The sequence below is a fragment of the Pipistrellus hanaki genome (genome assembly GCF_964339955.1).
Source record: "Pipistrellus hanaki genome assembly, chromosome: 6".
NCBI classification, from domain to species: Eukaryota; Metazoa; Chordata; class Mammalia; order Chiroptera; family Vespertilionidae; genus Pipistrellus; species Pipistrellus hanaki.
This window is the reverse complement of record NC_140508.1, coordinates 43,986,696-44,000,032: the sequence shown is the minus strand read 5'-3', so window position 1 is coordinate 44,000,032 and position 13,337 is coordinate 43,986,696. Positions and strand designations below refer to the sequence as shown.

Sequence of the window (13,337 nt, the reverse complement as noted above, 5' to 3'; positions counted from 1 at the left end):
CATGCAGCAGAGATGGCAGAAACCTGTTGGCTTTTTAAAATGCATAGTGGGGTGGTAAAGCTGCAGAAGACTGCCTGAAGCACTGCTGGGAGAGTGTTACTCTGAGGATTAAGTGGTATAGACACCAAGAAGACACCTGAAAATATATGCACAACATCCTCAGACAAGGATGAATATGGAGGTTGTGGCTTTGAGCTGATCTCAGATTGACTCGAGGCCAAACCAGGCAGACAGTGATTTTGCTGCCTGTAGGAATTCAGCTGTGTCTTATCTAGGGAAGGGAAATAAGAGAACAAAATTGACCGAAAAAATAGCTGGGGATTTTTTCTACTGAAAGAATTCTATTTAGAATATGAAGTGCTCACATTTCCTCATTCCATATACAGTATTATTATTTTTCACAGTCCAAATCTTTTATTTATACAGTTAAAAAAGCAGAGGTGCCCAGTTCTTATTGTGTAGAATGGAAAGCCATTTATTCAGATCTGGCCATAAAGAAATGAAAATCCATTCCATGTGGAACTTTGTTCCCAGGCAGCACAATGGAATTGGGAGGAGGACAAGAATCACAGGATTTATTTAAAATTAAAAAATATATATGCTTGCATGTGATTACAAATATATGTATTGAATAAATATACATATAAATATACTTGTAGATATTTATCTTTTCAAGTTATATTTGATTAACCTGGATAGGTTAATTCAGGTTAAGCAGGTTAATTCAGGGCTTTGCAGGTTATTTAAGGGAAAAAGAAAGAATAGAAACTGATTGTTTTGAGCTGTTCTATTTGTCATCTAAATGGTTTTGTTCAATAACAGTAACAAAGCTAAGCAAAGTTGTGATCATCATAGACCAAATTTAAGTTCTTTCCCCTTAGAGAGAGCTTATTAAGTAACTGAAGGCTAAACATCGTTGCTGCTGTGGCGGAAGTTCTGGCTCCTCAGTGGCATCTGGCTGTCTGATGCCAGTAGTCTGGGCTGAACCTCAGATCTTTGTTTTAATCTAATATGGATGAACTGGAAGAATTTGAAGGACTCTGTAGACTGTGAGCTCCTTGAAGTCAGGAACCATGTGGCTTTTATCTTAGTGTGGGTCCTCACATGTAGTAAATGCTCAGTAAAATTTTATTGAAAAAAATAGTGTGAGATGTAGGATTATAGTTACTAGTAAAGCTGTTTGTGAAATCACTTCACCTGTGATTGAAAGAGCTAGCAAGCATCTTTCAAATAGCTTCTGAGTGTGTTTGCTGTTGCATCTGTAAGAACAAGGAAAGGAAGAATGGAGGGAGGGATTGCAGTAAATCAGGGGGTAGCTCTCATGAAAGGAAGAGTACCAGCTATGAAAGGGCAGGATCTACTTACAGAGAATTGGTTTCTGGGGAATATAATTGTTTCAGTTGAGGATCCAATCATGGAACAAATCTACACTAGTTATTTTAGCAAAGAATTTAACATGAAAGGCAAAAAGGGAACCCTGAGGTTTGGGAGGGATAGTAACACCAGGACACAGTTTGGGGAGCATAGGGCAGAGGTTGGATCTCTTAGAATCTACATGTTGGGAGGAGCCTGGGCCTCAGACCTCTGAGATGGAGTGCTGTCCACTGGGGCTAAGGATTCTGGAGCTTAGAGAAGGTGTGCCCAGCAGTTACTTTCTGCAGAATTGAGCTTTCTGAGAAGGGGTTGCCACCCACTGGTGCTGATATTTGTGAGGGATAGTGATAAGGCTGGTGCTATGAGTGTGGAACGAACCCAGAAACTGGAATCAGTTGCTGGCTGGATAAAAGTAGCAAGTCCCTTCTCCCCCCTCCTGCCTTGGTGGTTCTCCATCCAGAGCATTCTACTCTCAGAATCCACCAGGGAACTGGTTGGAAGAGGAGAAATTGTGGCTTCCAGAGACCCAGCACCAGCAACACAAAGTGGAGTATGGAAAGGTGAATATAGAGCAGAGAGACACTAGCCTAATGACCAGCATAGCAGTGTGCATTCAGCATTAGAATTTGCCAGCCATAGATACACATTTGGTTGGGAAAATTGTGAAGAGACATTAACAGCTTTTCTAAGTCATTCAGAAAATTGGCACTTTAATAAAATGTTTTATATACATATCCTTATTAAATTCAGCCAACACCGACTGAGCACCAGCTCTTTAGAGGAAGGAAGGAACTTCTAGAGTGGAGTTGGCAGCACATAGTTTTGTATATCTTGGGAAAACATTTTTCTTCCCCAAATCTCCTAGACAGAATGAGATGGGTGTGTAGTCTACTTAGCCTAATAATTCTTTAGTCTATAAGATCTTCAGCCAGAGGAGTAGTGAATGATGGGAACACACCGATTACGAAAAATCTTAGTTGATTTAGGATCTTAAAAACAAGGTGAGTTTCAGTCCTTTTGCCATTTTTCAGTGTCTTATATCGTTCCAGAAATGCAGTAAGTGCTTTCGATTTATGGTTAGACAGCTTCTGTGTAGTTGTTAACCTCAGTATGACTTGGAACTACAGATTTGTGCACAAACACGAGCTCTCTGCATCTCTCCCTTTGCATATGCCAATATAACCTAGCTTTACCTCGACACTGCCTGTCCCTAGAAAGCCCAGTGTGGATTCTATGAGGCCACACCAATTACAACTGATAATTGTTGCAATACTCCTTTCTGAAATAAGCAGATACTCAGGCAGACTCTCTAAACAGACATTTTCCAGAGCTCAGAGTGACAAGCTCGTGCCCCTGGCATGTAAAGGGATGAAAGGTAGATGATTTCTCTTTGAAAAGTAAGTAAGGGGGTAAAGTGCCTGGGTAAGTGAAGAGATAATTGTCTTCTTCATGTGGGGGTAGTACACCCAGAACAGCATGAAAACTCCTACTAATTGCTGGTGTGTTGTCTGGGCAATGACTTTAGGGATGCATGACGTGTCCTGTGTCCTAGGTTGGGATAATTAGAAAAGGGTAAACACTTATCATGAGAACTAGACAGTGCTACACAGCTAAGTATTTCCAGCATCAGGAGACAGTCAGGCTTGGTTAGATTTCTGGCCCTACCATAATATCATTGACTCTTCTGTGTATCTTTCAGGGCTTAGTCTAAAGTCAGAGCCACATATATATAGGGCAACATAAAGGAAAGCCAATTGCTTCAGTGTCAGATTTTGGTGTATATTTTATCTGGGCTATTACTGTTACCTTTTGTATAACTTGAGCAATGAAAATGACCTCTATAAGCTAAGTTTTCTGGGTTAATTACCTAAAAGTGGTGAACTGTATTTACCTCAAAGTATTGTTATGGCAATGAAATGATCTCTTTGTGAATATGACTGACTGACACATAGTACTGTAGTAGTCCAATAAAATGTTAGGTACCCTTGTCTTTCTGCAATGCTGTGCTGGGTTTCAGTGTTGGGGAGTATAAGAAAGGCTTGGAGTGATGTTTCAGTTTCTCTTCTTGGGAGAAGAGAAGAGGGCTCTAAATTGTCCATTCATACAAAGCAGTTACTGAATACAATTTTATTTTCTTAAAAGTAATTTATCAGTAGCAATGTACTAGTATATCTAGTTGGAAGAAATGTTATACAGATATTGAGTAACTGGAAATCTTTGGAATTCTGAGTAGATAGAAGGTGTGTTCATATTGGAAATGGTTTTTAAAGTGGGCCTAAGGAATTTGAATGTGATTGAACAGAGAGTAGGTGACTGCATGTCTTTGGCAGGACAGTAGCATGGGCATACTTCTGGGGTAGGGACAAATGTGGTACGTGTGGCAGGATCATTAAGGAGACCCAGCTCAGTTGGGATCAGGGCTAGATGTGAGAAATTGTAGGGAGGGCTGGTTAAGGGAGAAGGAGTCATTTTCTTAAAGTCCTCAAACTGTATGCTAAGAGTTCTCCAGTGCTTTCTTAATCAGAGGAGCAATGTGATAGAAAGGGTGCTTTAAGGAGATAAATGTTCTGAGTCCTGGGGTGAGGGATGGATGAATTTCTCCACAGGGAGGCAGGCAGCGTCTGCTTAGTGAGTCTAATCATGAAGAACAGAAGGACCACAGTAATGACAGAGATTGGAGAAGATGAGGTGAATCTGAGAAAAAACTGGCAAGGAATAGGGATAGGATGTGGTGACTGGCTGTGTGTGAAGAAAGAAGTCAAGGAAAGGAAAGGAAGTCAAGTGAAACTACTACCACTATTAGCACTATAACTGTTACTGCCACCACCATTACTACTGCAGGGTAACATTTAAGATTTTCCTCCAAACTAGACACTGTGCTAACAGTTTTCCATGTGTCAGCTTATTTAATTCTTAACTACATCATTTTTTAGCATCTTCTATATAATAGGTGCTTTTTGGGATTTGAGAATAAAATAGAAGCAATATCTTTGTCCACACTGATTTTATAGTCTAGTCTGGGACTTCAGACATTATACATGTAAATAAACACTTAAATTGTAGGTTGTGATTAGAACTATGAAAAAAAAAGGATAGTGAGAGAGTCTAATAGGAGGGCCTACATTAGAGAATGGTATAGAAAGATCCAAATCTGAATGAAGAGGCAGCCATGAGAGAAGCCAGGGGAAGAGCATTTCATTGTGAGTTAACAATAAGGCAGAGCTTGACAAGTTATAGGAACTGACACAGCTATGCCCCTGGAACACAAGAGTGAGGGAAACCTGGTGTTCCCATCCACAGGTCATAGGACCACATTGCATGTTCACTGCCAGAAGGTCATAGGGCACCATCCTGATTTAGGTGCCAGGACTGCACAGTGAATGCCAGAGGGCTATGGGCCCTCAGGAACTGTGCATGTGTCCCCTCAGACCCCGATAATCTGAAGTGGTCAACTGACGGACGAGAACCTTGGGAGAAGGGGTACAACTCAGAGCAGAAACAATAAAGTTGTGAAACCCAAGGCAGACCCAATCTCTAGTCTGGCAAGACCTGGATCATTAAACCACTAGGGGCTTCAACCTCTTGGGCCAGAAGCAGGGAGCCCAAGGCCAGAAAGAGAAAGAAAAATGGGTAGACAAAGAAATAAATCCCCAAGGAAAGAAAAGGAGGAAGTGCCAGAAAAAACCCAAAATGAAATGGAGGAAAGCAATATGTCAGAGAAATAATTCAGAGTAAGGGTCATGCAATTCCTGAACCGGCTAGAAGAGAAAATTACCAACATATTTGAGAATTAAGAGGAAATGAAGAATGATATAGCTACAATAAAAACACAATGGAATGTTTCAATAGTGGACTATATGACCAAATCAGTGAGTTAGAAGACAGGGTAGAAAAACATACCCAATCTGGGGGAGGAGACAAGATGGCGACCGAACAGACGGACTTGTTCTGACCCTGGTCCCAGAACAGATAAAAGCAGCATCTGAGTTGCTCAGGGAATATTGATTGGCAGCTAAGGGGCAGCGGAACTCTAAAGGAAGGTAAGGAAGGGTCCGCTGGACAGGATTGCCTAACCAAGCAGCCAGCACAGCGGCAGCAGAGACCTTTCCCAGAGCTATGGGCTCAGAGGGAAGGCTGCGCCATCTTACCAGGAAAAGAGGATCTTCTCTGAGGCCTGGAAAACCCACAGCAGAGGAGACCATCGAGCAGCTGTGACGCCCCAATCGGCGCAAACACGTGGATTCAAGGGGAGTTCTTCGGTCACCCACAGAAAGGTCAGAGTTTGCGGGGATAGTGTGAGGGTTCTGGATCCCCACTGCACTGGCAGCGACTGCAGCTGCTGCGCGCCCGAGCGGCCCCACCGCGACTGTAGCCGCGGAGCGCCCGAGCGGCCCCCGCGCCGAGCTGTGCCAAAAGAAGTCTGCAGCTGCAGCGAGAATCCTGCCCTGCAAGACCCAGTGCTGGGTTTGGCGTAATCTTCCCCAGAAGCAGGACTTTTTTAAAACGCCAAGGGACACGGGACAGATTGTTAAGAATTGGGGCTGTCCCGCCAAGGGCGGAACCTTCACCCCCTTGCTTCTGAATACTAGGGAAGGACTGCCCAGTTGGGCATATCCTGGGAGACTGCAGGGGGAAATTGCCTTCCTGGAAACGGGGGATGGGAGCCAGAAGCGAGAATCTGGGAGCCAGCCGGCACCCTGGCAGCTAGAGCCATAGAGAAAGAAGACCAGAGCAACCAAAAAGACTGGGAGGTCAAACCAGAAACACTGCCACCTAGGGGCTGAATTACAAACTGCCTTTTTTTTTTTTTTTTACTTAATCAAAAATAAATGGACACAAATAACTAAGATATAGCCTACTTAAAATTAAGGACTACCTTACAAAACAGGTGCAGTGGAATGCTGGGAACTGCAAGGCATGCTAAATACAATAACAGAGGAAGTGAATGACCACTACTAGACATTTTTATGCTAATTTTACTATTCTTTATTTTATTTTCATTTTTTACATCTTTTATTTTATTTTCATTTTTTTACATCTGTTACTTAAGAAACGATTTTTTTTCTTTTTTCCTTACTTGATTTTACCTTTTCAATTATTACATTTTTCAATCTCAATCATCACTATTACTACTGCTATTTTGCATTTTTTTGTTTCCTTTTTCTTCTTTTTTTCTCCAGTACATTTTATTTTCTCTTTATTTTACATTGGGATTAGTTTTCATTCTATTTTAATCTCTACTATAGCATCGTTCAACCCTATCTCAACTCGACCTTTACACTATCACTCTCTTACTAACCTTTACCCTTTTTGTCTCCTGTTTATCCTATTCCTTTCCGGCTTTAGTTTTTCCCCTATTCTTTCTGTATACCCCCTGCTAAAGCTCTCACCATACTTATAGACCAAATTTCCAACCCCCTGATCCAAGTGTATAAATACCACTCTCTTCACTATATTAATTAGTTAATAAACAAACAAAACTTTTCTCCTTCTATCCTTTTGTCATTGTTTGCGTGAATGCTGATTATAGTGAATTTTTATGCTTTTTAGTGAAATTGTTTTGCTTATTCTTGTGTTGTTATTGTTGCTTTGTATTTTATAAAAATCATTTGTTTTTGTTTGTTTTTTACTTCAGTATATCATAGCCTTACTTAATAGTAGTGGATATTGTAGTTTGTATTAATCTCCAAGTATTATTGCAGGCATTGGCTGGGATTAGTGGTTGTTCTATGTGAATTTTCTCCATATATATATAAACTCTTTCCATTCCACTATATATATATAGTTTGTTTCCCCTTTCTCTCTTAGTCTGCTTCTTGTCTCTCTCTCTCTCTCTCTCTCTCTTTCTCTCTCTCTCTCTTTTTTTCTTTTTTCCCTGTTCTCTCTCTCTTTTTTCTTTTTTCCCTATTTTCCAACTTCATTTCGTCATTACTTTTTTTCTTCTTTTTCTATCTCTTTATTTATCCCTCTTTTTTTTTTTTAATTTTTCTTTATTCTATTTTTTATTATTTTTTTTTTACCTTTCTTCCTTCTCTCCTATCCCCTAATTTGCCTTTCTCTAGTGGTCACCTTTATTAGAGGTTATTAATATTGCAAATACATTCCTGTTAAGTGCCTTTTGTGTTGTACCTGGTAGTGTTGTATTTTGTGCCTTTAAATCAACGCAGGAGAAGGAATGCCACATAACCAGACATCCTGAAAAGAGAGACCATAGGGAGACAAAGAAATAGCCCACACATGAAAGAAAAGCAGGCATCACCAGAAAAGGAAGTAAATGAGTTAGAGGCAAGCAACCTACCAGAGCAAGAATTCAGAGTAATGATCATGGATTGGTAGAATCAACATCATCAAAATGTCCATACTTCCTAAAGCAATCTATAGGTTCAATGCACTCCCCATTAAAATAGCAACGGCATATTTCATTGACCTAGAAAGAACTCTTCAAAAGTTCATTTGGAACAATAAAAGAACCCGAATAGCCACAGCAATCCTGAGAAAGAAGAGTAAAGTAGGAGGGATCTCAATACCAGACTTCAAACTGTATTACAAAGCCACTGTTCTCAAAACAGCCTGGTACTGGCACAACAAAAGACATATAGGTCAATGGAATAGAATCAAGAACCCAGATATCAACCCAAATCACCATGCCTAATTAATATTTGACTAAGGAGGCACGAATATACAATGGAGTCAAGACAGTCTCTTCAATAAATGGTGTTGGGAAAATTGGACAGATACATGCAAAAGAATGAAACTAGATCACCAACTTACACCATACACAAAAATAAACTCAAAATGGATACAGGACTTAAACATCATACGGGAAACCATAAAAATACTATTATAGAAGCATCCACAGGCAATAAAATCTCAGACATATGCCAAAAGAACTTCTTCACTGATACTGACCCTAGGGCAAAGGAAGCTAAAGAGAAAATAAACAAATGGGACTACATCAAAATAATAAGCTTTTTTACAGCAAAAGAAACCACCAACAAAACAACAAGAAAGCCCACTGTGTGGGAGAACACATTTACCAGTGTTTTATCCAATATTTTCTCCAAAATTTGTTGGGAACTCAGACAATTTAACAAAAGGAAGATAAACAATCCAATCAAAAAATAGGCAAGAGACCTAAATAGACACTTTTTGAAAGTGGACACACAGTAGACCAAGAGACATATAAACATACATATCAAAACGATCTTGAGGTACCATCTCACATCAGTCAGATGGTTATCATCAACAAATCAACAAACAAGTGCTGGCAAGGATGTGAGGAAAAAGGTACCCTCTTGCACTGCTGGTGGTAATGCAGACTGGTATAGCCACTGTGGAAAACAGTATGGAGTTTCCTCAAAAAATTAAAAATGGAACTCCTATTTGACTCAGTGATCCCCCTCCTAGGATTATATCCCAAGAAACTAGAAACATAAATCAGAAAGGATATATGCACCCTTATGTTCATAGCAGCACAATTCACCATAGCTAAGATCTGGAAACAGCCCAAGTGCCCATCAGGAGAGGATTGGATTACAAAACTGTGGTACATCTACACAATGGAATACTCTACTTTACAAAAGAAAACTCTTTCCATTCACAACGACATGGATGGACCTGGAGAGCATTAGACTAAGCCAAATAAGCCAGTTGGAGAAAGATAAATATCACATGATCTCACTTGTGGAATATAATGAACAACATAAACTGATGAATAAAAATATATCCAGAGCCAAAACCGGTTTGGCTCAATGGATAGAGCATCGGCTTGGGGACTGAAAGGTCCCGGGTTCGATTCCGGTCAAGGGCATGTATCTTGGTTGCGGGCACATCCCCAGTAGGGGGTGTGCAAGAGGCAGCTGATTGATGACTCTCTCTCATTGATGTTTCTAACTCTCTATCTCTCTCCCTCTCTGTACAAAATCAATAAAATATATATTAAAAAAAAAAAAAATATATATATATATATATATATATATATATATATATATATATATATCCAGAGACATAGAAGCATTGAGTAGACCATAAAACCTCAGAGGGAAGGCAGAGGAGAGTAAGAGTTCAACCAGAGGACTTATATGCATTCATATAAGCATAACCAATGGACACAGACAGTAGGGGGATGAGGTCATGTGCTGAGGGTGGAAATGACCAGGGAGAGGTCAATGTGGGAAAAAGGAGACATATGTAATATTTTAAATAATATAGAATTAAAAAAATCATGCCGGGGCCGGTTTGGCTCAGTGGATAGAGCGTTGGCCTGCAGACTGAAAGGTCCCGGGTTTGATTCCGGTCAAGGGCATGTACCTTGGTTGCGGGCACATCCCCAGTAGGGGGTGTGCAAGAGGCAGCTGATCGATGATTCTCTCTCATTGATGTTTCTCTCTATCCCTCTCTCTTCCTCTCTGTGAAAAATCAATAAAATATATTAAAAAAAAAAATCACAAGGTGGTGAATCCTCCCAGGGAATGAGTTTGGGTAGAGGAGAGGTCCAGGGCAGAGCTTATAAGACCTCTAGTAATTGAGGTCAGGGAGAGGACCAGCAAAGAGGCTGAGAGGATTGTGAAGGTCATGAACCAAAAATGATCATGAGTCAAGAAGAAGGGGCTGGCTAGCATTGTCAATCAACATAATGAAACCATTGGCTTTGGTAGTGGGGAGGTCCTTAGGAGCATGGGAAACACAGCTATAGTGCAGTGGTGGGGATAGAAGTCAGATAACTAGGTTAAGAATTGAGTGGGCGGGCCCAGCCAGCATGGCTCAGTGGTTGAGCATTGACCCATGAACCAGGTGGACATGGCTTGATTCCAGGTCAGGGCATATGCCCGTGTTGTGGGCTTAATACCCAGTGGGAGGGGGGCATGCTGGAGGCAGCTAATTAATGATTCTCTCTCATCACTGATGTTTCGATCTCCCCCTTTCCCTTCCTCTCTGAAATAAATAAAAATATATTTTAAAAAAAGAAATGGGTGGGAGGAAAGCATTTATATAGACAACTCTTGAAAAGTTGTAGTTCTCTTATTATCCCCATTAGACATTTGAAGAAACAGAGGCTAATGGGGCCTAGTGAACCTGTCCTAAGTCACTCTGGAAGCCCTTGGCAGAGCAGGGTCTGGAACCCACATGTGTCTGATTCTGACTCTGAAACCCATATTCTTAGCATTAGTGCTAAACAAGTGTTTAAGTTATTATTTAAATGAATTATTTTCTAATTAGTTCCTTGTTTCCCACTTTCTCTCACTTGGTTGCTTTCATAACATGGTCTCTTATTAACAACCAAATAATGTAAACATAGGAGAAAGCTTGGATTAAAAATAAAATGATAGATATATCAAGGGAATTTGAGTATAAAGTTTATGAATATATTCATTGATTGTCTCCAGTTATCCTTTAGGATAGAGCACATGCTAAGATTTTTTGAAATGAAGAATGTTGTTTTCTCATCCCTTCCCCTTACATTTGGGCCTTAGGCTATACCTGTGGAAATGCTTTGAAGAAAAAAAAAGAAAAAAAAAAGAAAAGCAAAAAGCCCTCTGCCTCCTCCTTTGCATTCCCTAGTTTCTTTCTTCCCTATCCTGTCATTCTTAAGATTTACTATGCTTCTTCTTTTGGGACTTGAATGACTTGAATGGCTCTTGCAGAGGCCCAGGCTTTTCCTCCAAATCCCACTCAAAACACCCCGCCTGTCCACCTCCCCACTCAGAGCAGATGCATGAACAAGGAGATAAATATTTCCTTTCTGACTGGTTATCTGACAAAGTAAAAATTAGATTCAGCTAGCTGTCAAGTAACATACCACTTGTTAAAATTGTTCCTAGGCTTCAGACACAGTCTAGGTGAGCTTTCATACTCAATTCATATTCAATTTCAGCATTCGATATCCTGATCATTTATCTTTTCTTTGGCAGTTCTTACCTTCCCAACATACAAAGGGTCAGTTCCAGTGTACTCTTCCAGAACAAAAAACTGGTTCCAAACCCAGCTCCTCTTTGTCCTTGAGTGTGGCTGTGGCTTGTCTGACAGGAGCGCTTTTAATTTGCCTGGTGGTGTTGGTGTGCTCGAGAGAACGGTGGTCGCAAGGTCCATCAATCCCCAGAAGTACAAGGACATGCCAAGTCCAAGCCAGCTCTTTGCATTGCTCATTCTACCAGAAGTCCACATGGGAATGCCAATTTTTCAGAAAGTAAAGTACAGGATGGTAAGCCACTGGAACTTGAGTATTTTGCAAGTAAAAAAAATAGCACAGTTTATTGGATACTTACGCTTCCTAAATGAGATCCCAATTCAAGTCAATGTGCTTGAAGTTGACTTCCTGTCAAGTTAAGGAAAATACATTGTTATGATATCAATTTCTTTCCTGTGGGATGGTAGCAAGTTTTCAAGAAATGCCACTACTCAGTTTTCTACTCAACAAATTAAAGAGTCATAACATGTTATTGCTTTAGAACTGTTTGAGTAATAAATAATAATTTGATAAAAGAATAATTTCTCTTGCTATAACCAATCCCAAACCTTTGGATATGGATTTCAGTAGGAATAATAGTAATGCATAAATTTCGTCTCATTGGTAGTGTAGCTGGAGGGTTATGCTGTGTTATTGATTGGCCTGAATTAAGAGTGTGCACTTTGAAATATTTATGATCAGCCAGCCTTCTAAACTCTTAAAAATTATATCCATTTCCAAAATTTATAGCTAATAACTAATATTTTCATTAACCCAACTGCTTTTCTTGGCTCATTAAAAAACTAAAAGCAAACTTTTTTTTTTTTGCCACCCACAATTATCTTATGTTGCTCCATGTTACTGATAATATTAGGAATCTTGGACTTCGTTTCTCAGCAGCCATGGATCACTTCTGACTTTAATCATTCTCTGAGCTCATAGTGGAATTGCAGTTTCACACTCCACTGTTTCGGCTCTCATGCACTGATAGGAACTACTAATGTGACCTTTCTAAGATTGAATGGTCAGCTAGTCATTGCATCATTCACAGGAGACTTTAAAATGCTGTTAGTCTCATGCTACTGTGGGCACACTGAGTCTAGCCTTCACTTTTTCCCCCACTGAAAGAATAGGGATGGCAAAAGGATATTGACTTCTACTCTGGGGACATCTTTTCATCAGTTAAATTTCTTTTGTTCTGTGAGGTCAGAGTAGCTTGTGACCTCACTCCTCTGCTGTGACCTCATTAACCCTTCCTTGAGCTGGGCTTAATGAGGTGGTATAGCACTCAAGCCACTCATGCTAAAAACAACCAAGATGTCACTGTTAATGTGGAGAACTGCAGTCATCTTCTCAGAACAAATGTGTGTATTTTGGGATTTCAGATCTTTGCAATGAAATAATGCTTCATTTCTCCAAGTGGTTTAAAATGAATGCATGGATGCTAGCTCAGTTACCACCTTCCACCTATTATCATCAGAACTCATTTTAACTTTCCTCCCAAATACACAATTATTAACACGAACAAAGGAATTAAAAAAAATCTTATAATTATTTCATACAGTATGCCATTTCATTTTTGTACAAGAAATCACTTCAATGAGGACTGAGAAAGGGAATAGCCAAGGAGGACTATAGAGTTTTTGTAACAGAATGGGAGGCTGTGCTTCTCATAAGTTCCAGCTCTAAAGGTGGACTGATGGTTCAGTGAAAACAAACCAAGTGTGCCTTATTTAAGGTGATGTGTTTGTTAATAAAGAGCAATGGCATGTCAAAAGGTGAGTTACCAAGTATTAGTGTTCCCTCTCTTTGGACCAATAGATGGAAACCCAGCTTATATTTCTCTGATTCCTAAGGGGAGATGTTCTGGAAAAAGGAACATTAATCTGGGATATGAATTAATGACAAAGATTGGCGAGAAATAGCTAGTAGAAGATAGACTAAAGGATATTGCCAAAATAAAAAAGAAATGTTACCAGAATACTGTGATTGGTAACCATAAAGGGAATATTCCATT

General features: G+C 39.9%; 1 protein-coding gene across 4 annotated transcripts in view; it reads right to left on the bottom strand.

The window, feature by feature from the left end:
* CDH20 (cadherin 20) overlaps positions 1–13,337 on the bottom strand; it is a gene marked incomplete at its 5' end in the record, with an annotated part of 191,652 nt that overhangs the window by 43,017 nt on the left and 135,298 nt on the right. For 2 of the 4 annotated variants that reach the window (XM_084888305.1, XM_084888306.1), the window contains 2 exons: positions 11,293–11,521; positions 11,640–11,689. The exons of 1 other annotated variant lie outside the window; for it this stretch is intronic. In XM_084888305.1, the coding sequence (XP_084744431.1) occupies positions 11,293–11,520 (228 nt within the window). Of the gene's footprint in view, positions 1–11,292; positions 11,539–11,639; positions 11,690–13,337 lie in introns of those variants that run through there. One more of the 4 variants, XM_084888304.1, reaches the window with a different exon arrangement.